The following is a 24,369-nucleotide window of genomic DNA, read 5'->3' as shown; positions in this document are numbered from 1 at the left end:
AGAGCAAGAACACAAAAATTAATATCAATGGAAAGGGAGCTATCAGAATAATTCTACAGGTGCTAAAAATATATTAAGGTAATATTCCAATTGTATGCTGACATATGTGACAGCTTACATAACATGATTTATATTAGAGAAGGATCTGTGTGCTGCTGAGAAGAAAGTGTATTCAGTCATTGATGGATGAAATACGCTATGTATGTCTATTAAGTCTAAATTATCAATTGTATTTTCTTACTTCTATAGCTTCTTTATTTAGTTTTTGTTTGGAGGATCTATCCAGTGGTGACAGAGGCATGTTAAAGTTATCCAGTATTATTGTGTTGTGGTCTATTTGATTCTTTTTTTCTCTTTTTCAATTTTTTATTTGTAGAACAAATAGTTGTACATGACAGCAGAATGCATTTCAATTCATCATACATAAATGGAGTGCAATATTTTTATTCTCCGGTTGTACATGGTGTAGAGATGTACCATTCATGCAATCATACATGTACCTAGGGTAATGATGTTGATCTCATTCCACCATCTTTCCTATCCTCATAACCCCTCCTCACCCTTCCCTTTGCCCAATCCAAAGCTCCTCCATTCTTCCCATGCCTGCCCCCCATCATAGAAAACATTTGGCATTTGTTTTCTTGGAATTGGCTTACTTTGCTTAGCATGATATTCTCCAACTCCATCCGTTTACCAGAATGCCATAATTTTATTCTCTTTTAATGCTGAGTACTATTTCATTGTGTATATATACCATGGTTTCTTTATCCATTCATCTATTGGTGGATGTCTAGGTCAGTTCCATAGTTTAGCTGTTGTGAATTCAGCTGCTGTAAACATTGGTGTGGCTATGTCATTATAGTATACTGATTTTAAGTCCTTTGGATATAGACCAAAAAATGAGGAGGTTTGTTTGATGTATGTAGATGCTCCATTGTTTGGGGCATAAATTTACGATTGTTATGTCTTGATGTATAATTTCCTTAAGCAGTATGAAATGGCTTTCTTTGTCCCTTCTGATTAATTTTGGCTTAAAGTCCACTTTATCTGATATGATGATAGAAACTGCTGATTGTTTATGTGATCCATGTGAGTGATATGTTTTTTTCCCACACTCTCACCTTCAGTCTGTGGATATCTTTGATAGTTGTTCTTATCATGATAGTCTCTTCCTCATTTCTCTTTCTCTTTGTGTGTGTGTAAAAGAATTGATAGTACATTTTTGGAGGAAAACTATTAGGTAAGTCTTTTTCAGACAGCATATTGTTGGGTCTTTTTTTTTTTTCCTTCAAACTTTATTGTATCTTTTTTGAATGTCTTTATTTTTATTTATTTATTTTTATGTGGTGCTGAGGATCAAACCCAGTGCTTACACATGCCAGGCAAGCGCTCTACCACTGAGCTACACCTTCAGCCCCAGGTCTTGTTTTTTAATCCAATCTGCCAGTCTGTGTCTTTTGATTAATGAATTTAGGCCATCAATGTTCAAGGCTATTATTGAGATATGATTGGTATTCCCATTTATTTGTGTTTATTTCTAGTTTTTAATTTGAATTTAGTTTTTCATTTGATTGACTATTTCTTTAGTGTAGTTCCTTCCTTTGCTGGTTTTCACTTTTTTTCCCCCATTTCATCTTCATGGGATATTTTGTTGAAATTGTTCTGTAGTGCAGGCTTTCTAGTTTAGAATTCTTTTAACTTTTTAAAACATGTATTTTAATATGTATATTGTTTAATGTATTTTATCATGGAACTGACCAAAGAAAAGATATTTCAGAATTCTCTAGGATTGGGGCTCGGTGGCAGATCCCTGGGTTTTGATACCTAGTACACATTCCTCCTCTGCCCTCTATCCCCCAAACTAGTCACCTATACTTGTAAGATGTATGAGAATCTTTGATAGTTGTTCCTACATCATGATAGTCTCTCCCTCATTTCTCTTTCTTTATAGATATGTGTGTGTGTGTGTGTGTGTAAGAGAATTGATAGTATATTTTTGGAGGAAAAACTAATTTGGAATTGTACCTGAAATTAACCTTAATTCCCACATATAACAAATATTCTTTTGAATTTTGCCATATATCCTGAACTGTTCATGATGAATATGATAGGTAAGGTTCCTGTCCTTGTAAAAATTACCTTCTAATGAGAAAAGAAAGACAGGAAAAACATCAAGTATTAAAGAGTAGTATCCAGGAAATTAAGACAGGATGATGTAGTAGTGCAACTGGGTTTCTGTTAGAATAGACAGTCTTTATAGGAAGGTTTTTTGTTCAGGGAACATCAAGTATGAAAAGTATGAATTATCTGAGGTTGAAATTAGCAGGGATTTTTTTTTCGGGGGCAGAGGGAGTACTGGGGATTGAACCCAGATGTGTTTTATCACTGAGCTATATCCCTAGTCCTACTAAGTTGCTGAGGCTGGCCTTAAGTTTGAGATCTTCCTGCCTCAGCCTCTTCTGCTGCTGGGATGATAGGTGTGTTCCATTATGCCTAGCAGGAATAAGCGGAGATTATTGCAGAACAACAGAATGTTATAGTGGCTAGAAGAGAATTTAAGATACATCCAGGTTAAGATGTCAAATAGGAAGGTTCTTTTTCAGAGAGACAGGAGTTTGCTGGAAAAGTCAAGATTAGAGATGTGGAGTTTGAATTCATGAGCAAAAGGTGGTGTTTAAAGTTACAGGCCCCGTGAAATTAACTAGAGAGTGACAGTTTATAATAGAGAATGGGACTCAGGATCAAATCCTTCAAGCGTTAAGTAGGAAAAAAGGGGGAGAAGCCTACAAAGAATTCTGAGAAAGAGTGGCCGTGCAGTAGAAAGAAAACTAGGAAAATGTGATATTGGAGAAGTCAAGAAATACAAAAGTTGGGCTGGGGATGTGGCTCAAGCGGTAGCGCGCTCGCCTGGCATGCATTTGGCCTGGGTTCAATCCTTAGCACCACATACAAATAAAGATGTTGTGTCCGCCGAGAACTAAAAAATAAATATTAAAAAAAAAATTATCTCTCTCTCTCTCTCTTTAAAAGAAAAAAAAAAAAAAGAAATACAAAAGTCAAGAAATACAAAAGCCAGGGTTGTGGCTCAGTGGTAGAGTGCTTGCCTAGCGTGAGTGAAGCACTGGGTTTGATCCCCAGCATCACATAAAAATAAAACAAAATAAATGTATTGTGTCCATCTAAAACTAAAAAAATGTATATTTAAACAAAGAAGAAATACAAAAGACTCAAGAAGGAGGAATAGTCAAATCTATCAAATGGCTTAGAACACATGATAGAACAGTTTGAATGTGTGTACACAGTCTAGTCCTAACAGTGCATAATTAAAATATAAGCTTAAGGAAACTCAAAATCATATGATTTTGTGATTTTAGCTATCACAAAAGAAGCTGTAGTTTTCAGAGCTAAAGTCTACTTCTCTGCCCCTCCACTTGGGTAGGACCCAAGTTAGCACCTTCTTAGATCTAGACCCTTAGTGTACTCTCTTAAATGGACCCTCCTGTAATCCACTCTTCTCACAGAAGTTAGTTGAACATACCACTCCCCTGTTCATAGTTCTTTAATGACTCATATTTTCTCATAAGATGAAGATTACAAATTCTTACCCTCGTCTGTGAGGTTCTTCTGTGTAATCCGGCCCCTGTAGCTTCTTTCCACCTTAACATCTACCACAGTGATGTCCTTTCAGGGCTTTGAATTTGCTAGGCTCTTTGCTGCTTTCAAGGCCTTTAATGTTCCATTCTCTCTGTTTAGGGAACACTCATCCTTCCCTGTTCATCTTCTAAGCATTCTCCCATTCTTTTTTTGGTACTGGGGATTGAACCCAAGAATGCTTTCCACTGAGCTATATATCCTCAGCCCCTGCTCTCTTTTTTAATTTTTTTAAAATTTTGAAACAGGGTCTTGCTGATTTGCTTAAGGCTTTGCTAAGTTGCTGAGACTGGCCTCGAACTCGCCATCTTCCTGGTTCAGCCCTCCAGTTAACTAGAGATTATAGGTGTGCACCACTGGCTGTGTCCTTCCATTCTTGATGTAACCTCTGACTGTGGTAGGCCGCCATGTCATGTGACCAGCGTTTTTCCTCTCCTGATTGGTTGAGGCACTGTCGGTCACTTTCAGTGATCTGGCCACTTTTAAGTGGCTGTAGATGATAGCCTAGCCCCGATTTTGAGATTAGTAAAAAAAAAATATAGCGAATGTTTGTTCTTCATGCATAGGCGTGTCTTCCTACAGCTCCATGGGTCGAGCTATGCTCACCTGTTCCTTTGTGATATTAATCCTTTGCCCTGTTTGAGATAGAATGTTCCATGGAAACGCCCTTTGTGTGTCCCCTTCTCTTACTCTGCCCTTGGGTGTGGATGTCAGTCAGACATCATGAAGCTAGACTCAGCCCCCTGAAACCTGACTCCTTGCCTAATTTGAATGGCTTTTCCTCAATAAAAGGGGTCAGCACAGGCTTGCGCTCTCTATTTTTCTGCGGACCCTTAAGGTCAGAGGAGCCATCACAGGACCCCCAAAGAAAAAGGTATCTCGTCTCTTATGTGGTTATTTTGGGCAGCCCAGTTCCCCTGGAGTGATCCTGAGTGTTTTAGTCATGAAGAATGCGACATCTGACCTCCCAGATGGGGTCAAATCTCCCAATTAAATGATTTCCTAGTTCCCTCTATTTTTTATCTGTAGAATTTATTTCATTTATAAATGAAATGATAATGTGTGTCCCTATTAAGTGTTGTCATTCCTTCTAAAAAATATATTTTATTGTCCCTGTCTCCATCCCTGCCCCAACTGTATCTCCAGCAGTTCAGCCTGCATTTAATAAATATTTGTTGTCTGAATGAATCTTGTAACTTATTCTGTAGTTGTACAGGTAGTTAATACCATACCATTATTACCCATTTGTGTACTACAGATTGATTTTGATTTGAAGTAAAAAAATGGCCTGAAAACCTTTGAATTTCCTAGGGTGACATTTGGCTCTTTAATAAATCTGTATCTGGATGTGAACAAATGCAGTAAAATAATTGGTTCTTATGAAATATATTTTAAAAGGCATGTAATTGGATTGAATTATAAGTACGTTTGGGATGGGGAGTGTATTTCAGTGGTAGAGCCTTTGCCTAGTATGTGCAAGGCCCTTGGTTTGATCTCTGGCACTGTCAAAAGAAAAAAAAAAGAAAAGAAAGAAAGAAAGAAAAGAATAGTATACTGATACAAATTTTGTGATTTTTACCCCTCCCTAGAAGAACTGTTAAAATACCCACAAAAAATATTGTTTATTTTCAAGATTCTTCCCTTTATGTTAATGATTTCCTTCCCATTGTTTTCATGTTTCTAATTATCTCTCTTTGCTTACCCTAATATGAGATTGTTTTCTTTAACTGTAACAACTGAGTAAACACTGGGATTATTTTAGGGTCTATGGTCTTTAGATAGAGTCCCTTAATACTTCAAAAACTACTCAAGACATGTGTAAGATAATCATTATTCATTGTCTGAACATCTGTTTGAACTCTCATCCCTAATGAATCTAAAGGATGCCTTTGTACTTCCAGCAGAGATAAATAATAATACTGAAAGCACATTCCTCTTAAATGGAGCAATTAGGCTTTAAGCTTCTTAATGTGGTTCCCCTCCAGTTTGTGTACTCCAGTATCTTCTTTGAATTTTTATTGCACATAGACTTAGAAGTAGATCATGGAGCATTTTTTTTTTTATTGTTTAAGTCATCTTGCTCTAGGCATCTTATGTTCAGTTCTCTTAAGAGCTAAGTATTTCATAATTCTTATGGAAAGATAAGAATCCTTCATTGGTAAGAATCCTCTGAGGGTTAAACAAATGTGTCTTGGGTTTAAAAAGTTTATTTCCTCATGATTTTGAAAAGATAGCACATCTAATTAAGATTCTCTTGATAAAAAGAACAGAAATTAACTTCAGAATGTTGGGCAGTTTTTTCTACCCCCCATCTGTTTTGCTTCTGTTAATAAAGCTAAGTTTGTCTAACTTCATAAAACAGATGGTAACCATGTGGATCTCTCACTAGAAGGCATTTTCTACCACCTCTGCTAGACATGATAGGATTTCAATTTAGGAGTTATGGGACCCAAATCCAATTACTTTCAGAATTTTTGGTACTATAGTTCATTGAATACTTTTGTTGATATGGTCCAATTAAAAAAAATAAATGTGGGGAGTTATATTTTTCTTGGGGTTAAGAGTATTTGGAATTTTTTTTCTGAGCTTAAAATAAAATCTTACTTATTAAAGAACTGTTTCCACAACTCGTATCTGACTAAATCTTTTTTTTTGTCATTTATTTTTAAAAATTATTTATTTATTTATTTAATTTTTTTAAATTTTTTTTATTGGTTGTTCAAAACATTACAAAGCTCTTGACATATCATATTTCATACATTTGATTCAAGTGGGTTATGAACTCCCATTTTTACCCAGTATACAGATTGACTAAATCTTTAGTTCAAGAATTGGTTTCTTTAGTATATTTGCTAGGAAGTGTTCTTGAAATTCTGTTTGTTTATGTTCATAAAGTTCTCTGAACATTTTATATGTAACAATTTGGTTAATTTGTAAACATTTTCAGGTAATTTAAAATGTTCTGATTTCTTTATTAGAAGATTACGTCTTTGAGTGAAAACCTGAGCTTTCCAAGACCTAGAGTGAGATTTGAGGGGGGTGATTTGGCAGGAAAGAGGATAGGGCCACAGGTTTTCCAGAAGCTTTTCTTATGAGACTGCTGTTCCCAGATTCAGTGTTTCATTTATTTAAGAATTGACATACCAACCTCTTTTCCCATTTCAAAATGGAAATCTTTCGTATTTTTAGCATAGGATGGATTTAATATAAAAATGTGGAAAATGAAGTTTTCCTGCCATAGTATGTAACCCCCAATTAAAAAAAGGATTATTATTTTCTATTTAATATATATCTTTACAAACTTTTTAATGCCTTTGCAAGTAATACAGTCTCAAATTAGGTCATGTTCTTAAAACTTAATTTCTTTCACTGGATGCTTCAACCATTAGAGACATTTCTTTATTCATATAATCATTAAAAGCTGTGTATTTCCTTTAACCACTGTTACGTATCTGCAACTCCCATGTATTGTTATGTTGTGCTTCATTTTCATTTAGTTGAACTTATTTCATTTAGTTCTAATATTTCAACATATTAAAAATATTCCTTATGAATTAGAAGAAGTATTTAGTTTTTAAATATCTGGGAATTTTTAAAGATCTCTTTCTGTTATGGAATACTCATTTAATTCTGTTGTGGTTTTAGAGTTTCAGGCAGTAACATGAAAGTGGGGCTGCTTCATTTGAGGAAATGGGAGAAGGTACTAGAGTACCACCTGCTTGTGGAGTTCTTTTCCTTTGTCACTTCTGGGGCGGTCTCAGGTACAACTAGGGTTTTTGAGGTACATAGTCTGTAAATTGGTTACTAGAAAATGATGCTAAGATGAGGAAGATAACATAGAGGAAAACACCTGGTACAATGTTAGGTGATTGTTTCAAAGTAGGTACTGAAAAAGCTTTATTGTATGATTAAAATATCCAAACAAGTGAGACATTAATAGAAACATAACATTTCTTTTTTTTTTTTTTATTGGTTGTTCAAAACATTATAAAGCTCTTGACATATCATATTTCATACATTAGATTCAAGTTGGTTATGAACTCCCAATTTTACCCCAAATACAGATTGCAGAATCACATCGGTTACACATCCACATTTTTACATAATGCCCTATTAGTAACTGTTGTATTCTGCAACCTTTCCTATCCTCTACCATCCCCCCTCCCTCCCCTCCCATCTTCTCTCTCTACCCCATCCACTGTAATTCATATCTCTCCTTGTTTATTTTTCCATTCCCCTCACAACCTCTTATATGTAATTTTGTATAACAATGAGGGTCTCCCTCCATTACCATGCAATTTCCCTTTTCTCTCCCTTTCCATCCCACCTCATGTATCTGTTTAATGTTAATCTTTTCTTCCTGCTCTTCCTCCCTGCTCTGTTCTTAGTTGCTCTCATTATATCAAAGAAGACATTTGGTATTTGTTTTTTAGGGATTGGCTAGCTTCACTAAGCATAATCTGCTCTAGTGCCATCCATTTCCCTGCAAATTCTATGATTTTGTCATTTTTTAGTGCTGCGTAATACTCCATGGTGTATAAATGCCACATTTTTTTTTATCCATTCATCTATTGAAGGGCATCTGGGTTGGTTCCACAGTCTAGCAATTGTGAATTGTGCTGCTGTGAACATCGATGTAGCAGTATCCCTGTAGTACGCTCTTTTAAGGTCTTCAGGGAAAAGTCCAAGAAGGGCAATAGCTGGGTCAAATGGTGGTTCCATTCCCAGCTTTCCCAGGAGTCTCCATACTGTTTTCCAGATTGGCCGCACCAGTTTGCAGTCCCACCAGCAATGTACAAGAGTACCCTTTTCCCCACATCCTCTCCAGCACTTGTTGTTGTTTGACTTCCTAATGGCTGCCAATCTTACTGGAGTGAGATGGTATCTTAGGGTGGTTTTGATTTGCATTTCTCTGACAGCTAGAGATGGTGAGCATTTTTTCATGTACTTGTTGATTGATTGTATGTCCTCCTCTGAGAAGTGTCTGTTCAGGTCTTTGGCCCATTTGTTGATTGGGTTATTTGTTTTCTTATTGTTTAATTTTTTGAGTTCTTTGTATACTCTGGATATTAGGGCTCTATCTGAAGTGTGAGGAGTAAAAATTTGTTCCCATGATGTAGGCTCCCTATTTACCTCTTTTATTGTTTCTCTTGCTGAGAGAAAACTTTTCAGTTTAAGTAAGTCCCATTTGTTGATTTTTGTTATCAACTTTTGTGCTATGGGTGCCCTATTAAGGAATTTGGAGCCCGACCCTACAATATGTAGATCGGAGCCAACTTTTTCTTCTATCAGACGCAGAGTCTCTGATTTGATATCTAGCTCCTTGATCCACTTTGAGTTAACTTTTGTGCATGGCGAGAGGAGGGGATTCAGTTTCATTTTGTTGCATATGGATTTCCAGTTTTCCCAGCACCATTTGTTGAAGATGCTATCCTCCCTCCATTGCATGCTTTTAGCTCCTTTATCAAATATAAGATAGTTGTAGTTTTGTGGATTAGTCTCTGTGTCCTCTATTCTGTACCATTGGTCCACCCTCCTGTTTTGGTACCAGTACCATGCTGTTTTTGTTACTATTGCTCTGTAATATAGTTTTAAGTCTGGTATCGCTATACCGCCTGATTCACACTTCCTGCTTAGAATTGCTTTTGCTATTCTGGGTCTTTTATTTTTCCATATGAATTTCATGATTGCTTTATCCATTTCTACAAGAAATGCCGTTGGGATTTTGATTGGCATTGCATTAAACCTATAGAGAACTTTTGGTAATATCGCCATTTTGATGATGTTAGTTCTGCCTATCCATGAACAGGGTATATTTTTCCATCTTCTAAGATCTTCTTCTACTTCTCTTTTTAGGGTTTTGTAGTTTTCATTATATAAATCTTTCACCTCTTTTGTTAGGTTGATTCCCAAGTATTTTATTTTTTTTGAGGATATTGTGAATGGAGTGTTTTTCCTCATTTCCGTTTCAGAAGTTTTGTCGCTGATATACAGAAATGCCTTTGATTTATGCGTGTTGATTTTATATCCTGCCACTTTGCTGAATTCATTTATTAGTTCTAGTAGTTTTTTTGTAGACCCTTTTGGGTCTTCTAGGTATAGAATCATGTCATCTGCAAATAGTGATAATTTAAGTTCTTCCTTTCCTATTTTTATGCCTTTAATTTCTTTCGTCTGTCTAATTGCTCTGGCCAGTGTTTCGAGAACTATATTGAATAGAAGTGGTGATAGAGGGCATCCCTGTCTTGTTCCAGATTTTAGGGGGAATGCCTTCAATTTTTCTCCATTGAGAATGATGCTAGCCTGAGGCTTAGCGTAGATAGCTTTTACAATGTCGAGGTAAGTTCCTGTTATCCCTAGTTTTTCTAATGTTTTGAACATAAAGGGATGCTGTACTTTGTCGAATGCTTTTTCTGCGTCTATTGAGATGATCATATGGTTCTTATTTTTAAGTCTATTGATGTGGTGAATAACATTTATTGATTTCCGTATATTGAACCATCCTTGCATCCCAGGGATGAATCCAACTTGATCATGGTGCACAATTTTTTTGATGTGCCTTTGTATCCGGTTCGCCAGAATTTTATTGAGGATTTTTGCATCTATGTTCATCAGAGATATTGGTCTGTAGTTTTCTTTCTTTGAGGTGTCTTTGTCTGGTTTCGGAATCAGGGTGATGTTGGCCTCATAGAATGAATTTGGCAGAGCTCCTTCTTTTTCTATTTCCTGAAATAACTTGAAAAGTATTGGTATTAATTCTTCCTTAAAGGTTTTGTAAAACTCCGCTGTATACCCATCCGGTCCTGGGCTTTTCTTGGTTGGAAGTCTTTTGATTGCTTCTTCTATTTCATCTATTGTTATTGGTCTGTTTAAGTTGTGAGTATCCTCCTGACTCAGTCTGGGCAAATCATATGACTTAAGGAATTTATCAATGTCTTCACTATCTTCTATTTTATTGGAATATAGGTTTTCAAAATAATTTCTAATTGTCTTCTGTATTTCTGTAGTGTCTGTTGTGATATTGCCTTTTTCATCCCGTATGTTAGTGATTTGAGTTCTCTCTCTTCTTCTCTTCGTTAGCATGGCTAAGGGTCTGTCGATCTTATTTATTTTTTCAAAGAACCAACTTTTAGTTTTGTTAATTTTTTCAATAGTTTCTTTTGTTTCAATTTCATTGATTTCCGCTCTGATTTTAATTATTTCTTGCCTTCTGCTACATTTGCTGTTGTTTTGCTCTTCCTTTTCTAGGGCTTTGAGATGAAGTGTGAGCTCATTTATTTGTTGGTTTTTCCTTTTTTTGAGGAATGACCTCCAAGCGATGAATTTCCCTCTTAAAACTGCTTTCATTGTGTCCCATAGATTCCGATATGTTGTGTCTGTATTTTCATTTATCTCTAAGAATTTTTTGATTTCTTCCTTTATGTCTTCTGTAACCCATTGATCATTCAGTAACATATTGTTCATTTTCCATGTGATGTAGGATTTTTCCTTCCGTCTTTTATCATTGATTTCCAGTTTCATTCCATTATGATCAGATAAAATGCATGGTATTATCTCCACCCCTGTATATTTACTGAGGGTTGCCCTATGGCATAATATATGGTCTATTTTTGAGGAGGATCCATGTGCTGCTGAGAAAAAAGTATATCCACTTGATGATGGTTGATATATTCTATATATGTCAGTTAAGTCTAGGTTGTTGATTGTGATATTGAGTTCTATAGTTTCTTTATTCAGCTTTTGTTTGGAGGATCTGTCCAATTGTGAGAGAGGTGTGTTGAAGTCACCCATAATTATTGTGTTGTGGTCTATTTGATTCTTGAACTTGAGGAGAATTTGTTTTATGAACGTCGCAGCACCATTATTTGGTGCATAAATATCGATAATTGTTATGTCTTGTTGGTGAATGGTTCCTTTTAACAGTATATAATGTCCTTCCTTATCCCTTTTGATTAATTTAGTCTTGAAGTCAATTTTATTCGATATGAGGATGGCCACCCCTGCTTGCTTACGAGGACCGTGTGCGTGGTATATTTTTTCCCAACCTTTCACCTTCAGCCTGTGTATGTCTTTTCCAATCAGATGTGTCTCCTGGAGGCAGCATATTGTTGGATTTGTTTTTTTAATCCATGTTACCAGCCTATGTCGCTTTATTGGAGAGTTTAAGCCATTAATGTTTAGAGTTACTATTGATATATGGTTTGTACTTCCAGCCATGTTTGATTATTTATCTTCTTCTTCTTTTTTTTTTTAATTTGGTTTGTTTCTCCATGGTTAGCTTTCCCCCCGCCCTCTGTCTTTATAGAGGCACTTCCCACTGATGGTTTTGGTTATTGTTTTTCATTTCTTCCTCGTGTAGTGTTTTGCTCAAGATGCTTTGCAATGCTGGTTTTCTGGCTGCAAATTCTTTTAGCTTTTGTTTATCATGAAAGATTTTTATTTCGTTGTCGTACCTGAAGCTTGATTTTGCTGGATACAGAATTCTTGGTTGGCATCCTTTGTCTTTCAGTGTTTGAAATACGTTGTTCCAGGATCTTCTCGCTTTCAGCGTCTGTGATGAAAAATCCGTTGTTAACCTTATTGGTTTACCCCTGAATGTAATCTGCCTCCTTTCTCTTGTAGCTTTTAGTATTTTCTCTTTGTTCTGTATATTGGATATCTTCATAACAATGTGTCTTGGCATTGGTCTACTGTGATTTTGTGTGCTCAGTGTCCTGTATGCATCTACAATTTGTATATCCGTTTCCTTTTTTATTTCTGGAAAGTTTTCTGTAATTATTTCTTTCAGCAGGTTACTCATTCCCTTGGTTTGAATCTCTGTACCTTCTTCTATCCCGATGACTCGTAGGTTTGGTTTTTTTATGTTATCCCATATCTCTTGGATGTTTTTCTCGTGGTTTTTAACCAGCCTTTCTGAGTTGGCTAGGCTCTTTTCAAGATGATATATTTTGTCTTCATTATCTGATGTTCTGGCTTCTACTTGCTCCACTCTGTTAGTGATACTCTCAATTGAGTTTTTAATTTGGTTTATCGTTTCCTTCATTTCTAGAATTATTGTTTGGTTTTTTTTTTATAATCTCAATCTCCTGATAAAGATGCTTAACTTCTTCTTTTATCTGTCTATGTAATTCGTTTTCAAAGTGTTCTTTCACTGTTTGGATTTTCTGTCTCGTATCTTCTTTAAGGTTCCATTCCATCTGTCTAAGGTATTCCTTGAGTTCTTTATATGACCATTTTTCTGCTGACTCTAGGTCCTCCTGAATATTGAGGCTGTCCTTCATTGTTTGTACTCCTTTTCTTCCTTGCTTTTTTATGCTGCTCATGTTACTTCTTGTTCTGTTTGACTGCTGAGTTACTGTTTACTCTTATAGATTTATTTGATGCTTGAGAGGAAAGATATTAGAAGGGAAGGGAAGAAGTCACTAAAGAGAATGAGAGTAGGCAGGTAGAATTCAAGGAAGGGGGAATAAGAAAATTGAAAAGAAATGAAAAGACAAAAGAAACAAGAATAACAAAGATTAGATAATAAAGAAAGAAAGAAAAGACAAAAAAAAAATTTTAACAAAAATAATAGTGATAATAAAAAATGAAAATTAAAATTAAAAAAAATAATAATAATAAAATAAAAAAAAATTAAAAAAAATAGAAACATTGAAAAAAAATTAAAGAACAACAACAAATAAAAATTGAAAATGAAAGAAAAAGAAGAAAAAAAAAGAAAAAAAAAAGAAAAAGAGAAGAAAAAAAAATGATAATAATAATAATAATAAATGCAGTCCTAGAGTTCTATTAACTTCTCTTCCAGTAGGTGGAGCTGTGCCCACTGGGCCAAGCTTCTCCTCTCAATAGGTGGGAACCATTCACTGTGCAGCAGCTCTTTCTCCTAGACTGGGCGGGTCTCCAATCCTGAGTGTCTAGGGCCTTGTCTTGTGTTTCCTCAAGCCAGGCCGTGCTCACCTGTGGCGCTCACCACAATACTGGCTACACGCCAGGTCTGCTGCTCCTGGGAGCCCTGTTTTCATGAACACCTGGGTTCACTCTCCCTGTTTGCCTCCCTCAGACCCTAAGTTTGTAGAGCTTGGGGCTGAGATCCCCCAGCGAATTTGCTTGCCCTCCTGTAGCCATGCCCCTGGTAGCTGGTGCAAGAGACCTCAGTTGTCAGCACTGGTGGGAGCGGTAGCCGGGAGTTCCGCGCCGCGAGTCCCGCGCCACTCCTGATTCCCTCGGTCTGGTTATTGCGTTCACAGGAGAGCTGGGAGTGGCCCTTAAGGTTTCCCCGCTGTGTGGAGAGAGATGGCTAGGGGATTACACACCTGTCACGCTGGTTTCAATGCAGTTATCTCCTCCGCCCGTGACGCCATTTCTCTGCCATGGTGATATCCCATGCAAATGGTGACCGTTTGTTCCCTTTGCCGGATGACCAATGCAACAGGTGGGTCCTGACTGTCTCTCCCAATCCCCGTTTCAGTCCTGTGGCCACTGCCTATGAAGGCTCGGTTGGCTTTTACCTCTGTAAGTTCCTAAGGGCCGGCCAATTATTTCAGCGGGATCGTTAGTGCTGAGTCACACGAAGCAGGCGAACCGGAGCTTAATTGCCTCCGATTCGGGCTCTGTGTGTGTGTTCTGAGGGGCCCAGCCTGTACACCCCAGATCCACGTCAGCTCAGCATTGCCTAGTGATCCTGAGCAAACAGCATTTAGACAGTTTACGGCTCCCTATGCCCGCGCAGTTGAAGATGTCAGAGACTTGATCTCTCTGCGCCTGCCACCATGTTACATCTCCTCAGTAATATTCATGTTGCCCTTACAGCTTCCTGGTATAAGCAAGTTCTTGGGATTATACAAACTGCTGCTTCTGTTTCCAGTCCAGATTTCTAGAAATGAAACTCTGGGCCGCGCTGACGAGCGTCCGCGCTTGTCTGCGACCGTAGCAGAGCCGCCCTGGCGAGCGTCCGCGCTTGTCTGCGACCGTAGCAGAGCCGCCCTGGCCTCCGCAGCTCTTCAGCCCGGTGCCAGGCCCCAGGGGCCCAAGCGGCTGCCGCCGCGGCTCTCCGTCCCCCTCCTCCGGAGCACGGGTCCCCTGGCAGGGGGATGCAGAACGACCCCAGAGCAGGCTCTGCCCGAAGGTGCAGCGGCGAACAGGCCACAGAGACGCTCGAGGCTGCAGTCCAGCCTTCGGAGGACAGGGCTCGGCACGCAGCCCAGATCCAACCTCTAGGTGCGGCTGCCGGACAGTGTATACAGAGCCATCAAGACAGCAAGCAGAAAGCAAATGGCGGCTCCCGCGGAGTGGATTTTCAGCACAGAAACCACAGCCCCGCCAGCAATCCCAATCCACAAACTCTCCCTGTATAAAAAATATTCAAAAAAAAAAAGAAAAAAAAAATGGCGGGGCACACTGAGCTTTCTTTGCCTCGGGTACTTACAATCCACTGCTGATTACACATTCAGCTTCTCCGCCCGGAGCGAAGCGAAAGAGGAAGCAGATGGGAGCAAAGCGCCCGCGGCTCTGAGCATCCAAGCGTCTCTTTTTCGATTTCTTTGTTCTTCCTGCTCCTTGGCAAAGTGGTCCACTACAGATTAACGGTGAAAGGAGCTTTAACAGACTGTGCGAAATCTCTATTAAAGCCGCTGCTTTGAGCACCACGCTCAGCACTTCAGCAACCCCCGTACGCAGCGGCCATCTTCCCCCAACATTTCTTTAATGCAGTATAAATTGAGACTACCAGGGGAGGAAAAAACATACATTTGCCTAACCCAGATGAAAATATTTGAATCTATATATGCTTTTCAGAAATATTTAATTCCAGTGTTTCTTAAGAGGTTGATATTTTTGTATAAATGATGATATTTATTATTTTCTTTAATGTACTTTTCACTGTCCAGGATACAGTATTGTAAAGCAGGTAGTTTCTATTAAAGAAGATACAATTACTTAGGTCTATAACAAAATAGTCAGAACTAAGTAAAATGATAAAATTAATACCTATACCTGTAAATATTTTAAATAGGTATAGAAATGATTCTTGACAGCTTCCTGAATAATTTCTCATCATTTAGAGTAGGGATCAGAAAACTATTGGCCTATGCAATAAGAATATTTTTTACATTTTAAAGAGTTGTAAGAATAAAACAAAGAATAATCTGTTTTGCACATGTAGTGACCCACAAAACCTAACTTATTTATTGTCTGTCTGGCCCTTTAGAGAAAAAGCTTTCTGATTCCTAATTTAGAGCAGAAAGTAATTCGTATTTAATAATTTCACCCTTCACCTGCCTCTAAGGTGTCTTTGGTTTCCTGTCTTTGAACATGAAAGATTTGGATTTGGAGAAGTCTGGAGCCAACTTGCTCTCTTATGCTCAGAATCAGTTATCCCACATAGAAAGAAAAACCAACAAAACAGTTTCACCTTTTGAGAATTCAAAAAGGAAAGGATGATAATAGTGACTGATAAGATAACATGGCATATTTCTTAGCCATTTTGAACTTATCTAAGAAGATACCATCAAAATCTTTTCAGTGACCCATGGATCTTGAAATATGAAAAATTGGTATCAGTCTCTATTTCAAAAACTCCATTAAGGGTTGGGGTTGTGGCTCAGTGGTAGAATGCTCGTCTAGCATGCACAAGGCACCGGATTCAATCCTCAGCACCACATAAATGTAAAATAAAGATATTGTATCCACCTAAAGCTTAAGAATAAATATTTTAAAACAACTCCATTATGCAGAGAAGATTGCTAATGAACACATTGTTCCTTTGTTTTTCAAGAATTGTGTTCTTTAGATCATTTTAGGTTTGTTTTTATATAATACATAGGTTTACACATTAGTTTTTAGGTCTATCTTTAGTTTTTAGAGATGTCTTAAGTTTTTAAAGTTTATGCTTCTTAAATTTTGATTTGTGTATGTGCAAATTAATTTTATATTGATGTCTGATATTTTGCAGGATGACTGTCTTTTGAAAGTATGGTATCCTATGACTGGTTGGAAGTCTTCAATTATTCCTCAGGATCACCATGAAGTGAAAAGGAAACAGACTTCTACTCAATTTTCCTTTGTTTATTTGGCACATCCCCGGGCAGTGACAGGTTTTTCATGGCGTAAAACTAGCAAGTATATGCCCAGGTTAGATAAATTTAACATATTTTTATATGTTTATAAACATAATGAAAATAAAATCCTTTTACTGTGCTGACATGGTTGCTCAACAGAATAGACACTGGAGTCAAGCCGTCTCAGTTCAGGGCCTGCTATTATCACTATCTTTATGAGCTTGTGACTTTATGCTTTTGAGCTCTTTATGCTTCAGTTTTTCTTTCTGTAGGATAAATTTAGTTTATCTAAAAACTAAATTTATCTCTGAGATACCACCTCAGAGACTTATTGTGAGACGAAATGTGTTTGTGTGTGTGAAGTACCTAGTATGTGCCTGGGAAATGTTAGCTGGTATTGTGAGTAGTAACTGTCATACTCGAAGATTCTAAGATTTATATGAAAGTAGTAGGAAAACACACAATGAGGGCAAATAAAGCATAGTAATAAGCTGTCAATAATACATGTGGTGATAACGTATGCAGTGAATAAAATGTATTTTTTTAATTTTAAATTTTATTTTATCTTAGGGCTATCAACAGAACTTTCTCAGAGAATTTTTCTTATAGGGGGCTTTACTAGGAATTGAACCCAGGAGTACTTTACCACTGAACCACATCCTCAGCCCTTTTTATTTTTATTTTTATTTTTGAGACATAGTCTCACTAAGTTACTTAAGGCCTCTATGAGTTGCTGAGGCTGGCCTTAAACTTGCAATCCTACTGCCTCAGCCTCCTGAGTTGTTGGAATTACAGGCATGTGCCACCATGCTCAGCCTTTTCAAAGAATTTTTTTATTGTTGTTGATATTCCACTGTAAATATCTGTTTTTTTCTCCTAATGTCAATCAGAAGATGCTGCCTTTTTTTTTTTTTTTTTTTTTTTTGAGATGATGTCTTGCTGTGTTACCCAAGCTGGTCTTGAACTTCTGGGCTCCAGTGATTCTCCTGACTCAGACTCCCAAGTGCTGGGATTATAGGTTTATAACACCACGCCAGGATTCAAAGTATTTTCTATTACATCAGTGCTCAATATCCATGGGACGTTGTTTCTGGGACCTCTCACAGATACTAAAATCTGTAGATGCTCAAGTACTTTATATAAAATGGTATAAATTTTTCATCTAACCTACATAATCTTCCTATATACTTTAAACCATCTCTAGATTACTTATAATACCTAGTACAATGCAAATGCTATGTAAATAGTTTGTTATACTCTATAATTTAAGGACTAAGGACAGGAAAAATGTCTGTACATACTCAGTACAGATGCAGTTTTTTCTTCCACAAATATTTCCAATCTGCTGTTGAAAATCCATAGATACAGATTCATGGACATGAAGGGCCAACTGTGTAAATTTTCTCTTATTGTTTTGACATCTCTTAAAGGTACTTATAAAATTAGTTACAAAACAAGTTATACAGATGATTCTTGTATTGTATATACAGATCTAAGAAAGCTGTTTGACATTCAGAATCTTACATAGACATTTGTTTCCTCCATGAAGTAGGGTTTTTTCACTTGCTGAATGAGAATAGCATACATTATAGAGATGCTTCGGAAAAGAAAACAAGGGAAGTGTATACATTTTTGGACTTCAAATTTAAAGATTTTTCTATTTAAATTATTCACATATCTTGAAGACACTTGTAATATACTTTTTTGACTGAACTAGATTCTGTATAAACATTTTTTGAAAGGAAAATAATTTTTTCTCTCACAGTAAGCAGTTACTTCAACTGCTTGGTGCTATGATGTTTTTACTGAATTTAATAGACATTGGTTTATAGTTTGTAATAATAATTTACAGTTTTATTATGAAGATGCTTATTTGCTTGCCTATTTATAGTTGCTTGAATTATAAGAAGTATGATGCAAAATAAAACTTCTGCCATAAGGCAGATTACTTAATTACATTTAATGGTCTTTTATTATAATCATTCTGTAACTTACAAGGGGTTCTTTTGATGTTCTGTTTCAAAAATAATATTCCTTGAGAGAGAGAGAAAGAGAAAGAGTGTGTGTGTGTGAGAGTGTGTGTGTGTGTGTGTTTACTGGGGCTTCAGAGTCTGGTTTTCAAGCTGCACATATGTAATCAGACCTTAATTTCTGTTGCTTTTATCAAGAGCACTTCCCAGTTTTTATGATTGTACAGTGATATAGGATTTTAAGCTCTTTGATTGCTTTTTCCCATACAGTGTTTTATATTAATGTCATCTTCATACATGAAGAACCAAATATTAATAGCTTTTAATTGATTAGTGGAATTGTTATTCATGGAAACCTTTGTTTACTTCTCTTTGATGTTAGGGGTTCTGTCTGTAATGTGCTGTTAACTTCATGCCATGATGGCGTGTGCCGGCTCTGGGCAGAAACTTTATTACCAGAAGACTGTCTTTTGGGTGAGCAGATTTGTGAGACTACTACTTCCAGCATTGCCAGCACTCTTTCTCATTCTGGAAGACAAAAAGACAGAATACAACATGCTCTTGAGGTATTGTATTATTTAAAGTGGTAAATGAATTTCAAAGATATTTTTCTGTCCCAAATTCATAAGCTAAGATGCAGATGGTACTTGTAATGATGAAATTTATAGCAATAAATTCTCATTTATTTTATGCTTGTGAGTATATATATTTTTATGCCACTGTAAAGCCAGATAGAAATAATAATGATCTCATACATGTAGTCTAGGTAAGTCATATAATTTTAATTTTTTTATTTTGCATATCAAATATCAAAGTCTATGAAAGTAGCTAAACATGTAAAGGTTCTTGAAATTAATTGTAATTAAAAGTGTCTGGTTTTTGTTTCATGAGGTTTAAACTTTATTTTTATTTGTCTCATTAAAAATGACCATTTGTTCCTTAAGAATAAAAATTTTGTTTTTTTAACAAAACAAGTAAATCATATCATTGCTTTATACTAAGGTTGAATATTTTGAAAATGAAATCATTGTTTTCATTTTGTAAATACAGTATGAAAAAAAGGTTCTTTATAAAAGATTAGATTATTTATGATATATACCATCAACTGTTGTGTCTAGTAGGGATTAATGAACAAAATGAGATATATATATATCTTATTGAAAATTATCAAAAATTTCTTAAACATAAGTTCCTCTTTTTTTTGTGACTATTTTTATTACATAGGAATTCTTATTCACAAATTAGACTAAGAAAAGGAATGTATAATCAAACCAATTCAGTCATGCATGTTAAATATATTTTTCTTCAAAAGATTGATCATATAATATAGAAATGTTTTATAGCTTATTTTTATACTTAATATATTATCAGCATCTCTCTACATTACTAATTATACTTGTACATTATATATTTACAGTAATTGTTTAATAGTTGCATAATCAAAGGGGTTTTGCTAAGCAGAAATATTTTATGAGTTGAATAGTTTAAGGATATGGTCCTTTAAAATTTTATATAAAGTAGGGAAGCTATGATACTATTTGTTATTGGCCATTATTTATATGCTTTTTACAATATTCAAAGCATAAATGAAATTAAAAGTGGAAGTCAGAACAGTTCCAGTTATCTTTTGTTTTGATATTGAAATTTAGTATAAGACAGAGTCCTAAAATATTAACTTAATCTTTATATTTATTTATAATCATTTACATACATAAACTCATGTAACTTTTTTTTTTTTTTTTTGGTACTGGGGATTGAGCCCAGAGGTACTTTACTACTGAGCCACATCTCCAGCACTTTTAAAATTAAAAAAAAAAAAAAATTATTTTGAAACAGGGTCTTATTGAGTTGCTTAGGTCCTGGCAAAGTTGCTGAGACTGACCTTGAACTTGAAATCCTCTTGTCTCAGTCTCCCTAGTTGCTGGGATTACAGTCATGTGCCATCATGCCCAGCCACTCATGTAACATTTTATCTTCAAATTACATAAAGCCTTTGGAGACTAAAGGTTTTTAGACATCTTTGTATCATCTATGCTGCCTAATATGTTGCTCTTCAAGTGTTAAAATGAATTACTAACTGTGACATAAAATAAAACAAAAAAGATTGGTAAACATGTAACTACAGATTTGACAAACATTTCTATGTTTTAATAATGTCATTAATAATTATATTAATAATGTTACTTAATGATGTTATTAATAATTAAAAATATATATTTTTAAAAAAGCCTGATTGACTCTAAGCTATTTTGCTTTCTGATAGCCTTTTCTTTAAAATTCCTGTTAGGTCTATATAACTGTATATATATTCTTTTTAAATTTCTTTTTAAAATATTTTTAGTTGTCGATGGTCCTTTATTTGATTTATTTATATGGGGTGCTGAGATTCGAACCCAGGGCCTCACACATGCTAGGCAAGTGCCTTGCCACTAAGCCACAACTCCAACCCCATGTATATATATTCTTAAATTATACTTTTTGTTACTAGGAGAAAGTACCATTGGTATTTGGTCACTTTTGCCAATATAATTTAAAATTATGATAAATGTCAGTGATCTACTGAGAATAATTTGATAAGCAGTTTGGACCAATGGAAATAAGAAATCCATAGTAGACTAGAGGCAGAGGACATACCATAGAACTGATAGTGTTTTCTATATGAAAAGGGATAAGGGTTAGAGAAATTGAAAAGGAAGATCAGATATATTACTTTAATAGAGAAATAATTGATAGCATGTTAGTTTATTTAATTGAATGTGGGAAACAAAGGAAAATAATTAGAAAGCATGATATTGGGGCTGGGTTAGGTTAACAGATTAAAGAAGTACTGTAAAATGGGGTTATGATGTGAAGAAAAGATCATGTCCAAAATAGTCCACATGAGCAGGTAAGCTAGTGAAGAATTCCAGTCATACAGATCTATTTCAATTTAAATCACATAGGTCAACACTTGAATAATGAGGACTTTCCTGTCTATTCTTATCTAAGTAGGTTTCTCTTGTTATTTTAGTACCTAGTTTTCTTCTTTGTATTAGAGAGAATTTAATTTGGTTGTTTAGCTCACTGTTTAGTTCTAAGGAAGAATTTTGGTAGGCAATATTCTTCCTGGTAGGAAGATTCAGTAGTTTTATTTTTACTGTTCTGATTAGGAAATACCATTTCAGTAGGTAGAGACCTACTGAAAGCAGTCTTTGAACCTCCTAATCTTAACCAGAAGTATTTGTACCTTGAATAAGTATTTCTGAGAAATTTATAAATTTATAAAAACTGTAAAGAATATATTCAAAATTGTTCTACCATAATTATGAAAGATGGGGCTGGGTTTTGGCTTAGTGGTAGAGTGCTTCCCATGGTTCAGTCCTTGGTACCACTACCACCACCACCACAAAACAAAACGAGAAAAAATAAATGAAAAAGTTTTTCTTAAAATTGTCAGGTTCTACAGGGAGGAAAGTCTTAAAATTTTTAATAACCAACAGTTATTTGGGGGTGTGGGAGTATAACCTAGTGATAGAGTGCTAGCTGGCATCGTGAGAGACACAGTTTGATCCCCAGCACCACAAAAAAGAAGAGAAAAAAAGAAGAAGGAAAAAAAAACTTCTTTGGTTAGCATTTATTAGACCTTCCAGAGTTGGGTTCAGCAACTATCTTTTTATTTTAGACCATTCACCATTTGAAAAATTTAAGAAAAGGACAAAGGAGATCTTCTGTTCTTGTAACTCACACTGATTTAACGCCTGACCAGATGGCAACACATGAAGTTCAGAGACACATTTCCCACCATGCCAATGCACTGTGTCATTTTCATATCGCAGCAAGCATCAACCCTGCGACAGGTAAAGGGTAGTATGGTTTTATTGCTTCTAAATGTGTTGAGGTAAGGTAAAAAATTGAAAAGTGTGACTAATTTTTATAACCTATTTTTAATTTTATGTTATTATACCATGTTCCCTGTAAAAATACTTATTAATTGGAATAAGAATGTGTGTGTATGTGTGTGTGTGTGTGTGTGTGTGTGTGTGTGTGTGTGTGTGTGTATGTTTTTGTTCCCTCTTCCAATATGTTTTGACTGGCCATTTGGAAGTAAAATGATTGATGTTGGTCTTCACTCCCTAAATACTTTGCAATATTACCTAAATATTTTAGAATTTAATTCTGTTTTTTTCTTTTCCTTCTTTCTGTTTTCTTTATTTATTTATTTTGGTGCTGGGGCTTGAACTTGGGTGCTTTACTGCTGAACTACATTCCCAAACCTTTTTTTATTTTGTATTTTGAGATAGGGTCTTACTAAGTTTCTGGGGGTCTCAATAAGTTGCTGAGGCTGGCCTCAAACTTTTGAACCTGCTGTTTCAGCCTCCCAAATCTCTGGGATTATTGGCATGCATCACCATGCCTGGCTCATAATTGTCAAATAAGAAGGGGATTTGTCTTCATAATCACAATACTATTACTGTATTCATGGAATATGGATAAAATAATATTATAAAATATATAGTTTATATTTAAACCTAGATTTTAAAAAAAAATACATTTGATTGTTATTTCTCTTTAAATTCCTCTAATCTAGAATAGTCCTTCTCTCAGTTGTCAAAAAAAAAAAAGTCTCTGGTCTCAAAAAATTGTCTCTCAATTGTCTTTTAGAATGTGTTGCAGTCTGAGAATGTTTTGCAGTCTGAATACTTGTCCGTTATAAAATTTAGGTTCAACATTTTTAGCAATAGTATGTACATAGGTAATGTAGTGTTCAATAGGATTATTAACTTATAAATCTTATTTTATATGAATTACTTCATTTTAATCATAAAATCAGGATTTTCCTCCTGATTAAGAAAGAAAGGGGGCAGGGGATGTGGCTCAAGCGGTAGCGTGCTGGCCTGGCATGCATGCGGCCAGGGTTCGATCCTCAGCACCACATACAAATAAAGATGTTGTGTCCGCCGAAAAGTAAAAAAATAAACATTAAAATTAAAAAAAAAAAGAAAGAATAACTTAGAGCTTTAAGATTGATATTTGTTACCAAATTCAACCAGAGTCTTCTATCTTAATAGACTTTCACTCCCTTTTGCAAAGGACAATTTTTTCTTTCTGTTGAATGAATAATTCATAATATGGATTCAAATTAAAGAGATTAATTTTTTGATTTATTTTGTTTCTCATGAACTTATCTATATCGTGGATTTCAGTTACCCAAATGGAGAAATTCTGCTATACTTAGAAATTTGTCTGCTTTTTGTATTCTTTTGTGGCATTATTTCCTCCCAACTTTTCAGGAAAGTTTTAAACATTCAGAAAAGTTGAATGAATAGTACAGTGAATACTTTTACATGTTCCACTTAGATTCAACAGTTGTTAACATTTCACACAGTTGTTTTATTCTCTCCATATACATGTGTGCATGTGTGTTCATGTGTGCATATGTGTGAGTGAATTTTTTCTTAATCTGCCCTTGTCATGGCACATCACCCTTACTACATAACTTTTAGCAGGTATCTCATAAGACTGAGGAGCATCTCTTACATGATCATAATATCATTATTATACCCAAGAAAATTACAAATATTTCTGTAATATCTAATATTCAATTCATATTTAAACTTCTCCAGTTATCTCATTTATAGCTTTTTTTTTTTTTTGCTTTATCTTTCCATTTCCCTATCTCCAAACCAGGACTCAATATATGGATTGGTGTATTT

General features: G+C 35.5%; 1 protein-coding gene across 6 annotated transcripts in view; it reads left to right on the top strand.

Moving 5' to 3' along the window:
• Positions 1-24,369, top strand: part of Dmxl2 (Dmx like 2) — a 172,126-nt gene that overhangs the window by 47,137 nt on the left and 100,620 nt on the right. For 5 of the 6 annotated variants that reach the window (XM_058584798.1, XM_058584800.1, XM_046460940.2 and 2 more), the window contains exons 7-9: positions 16,601-16,779; positions 19,059-19,242; positions 22,338-22,512. In XM_058584798.1, the coding sequence (XP_058440781.1) occupies positions 16,601-16,779; positions 19,059-19,242; positions 22,338-22,512 (538 nt within the window). Of the gene's footprint in view, positions 1-13,948; positions 14,084-16,600; positions 16,780-19,058; positions 19,243-22,337; positions 22,513-24,369 lie in introns of those variants that run through there. The other variant, XM_058584801.1, reaches the window with a different exon arrangement.

This window comes from Marmota monax, unplaced genomic scaffold (assembly GCF_021218885.2).
Source record: "Marmota monax isolate L192 unplaced genomic scaffold, Marmota_monax_Labrador192_F-V1.1 WCK01_AAM20220418_F8-fsc00001, whole genome shotgun sequence".
NCBI classification, from domain to species: domain Eukaryota; kingdom Metazoa; phylum Chordata; class Mammalia; order Rodentia; family Sciuridae; genus Marmota; species Marmota monax.
This window is presented reverse-complemented; position numbering and strand designations above follow the sequence as displayed.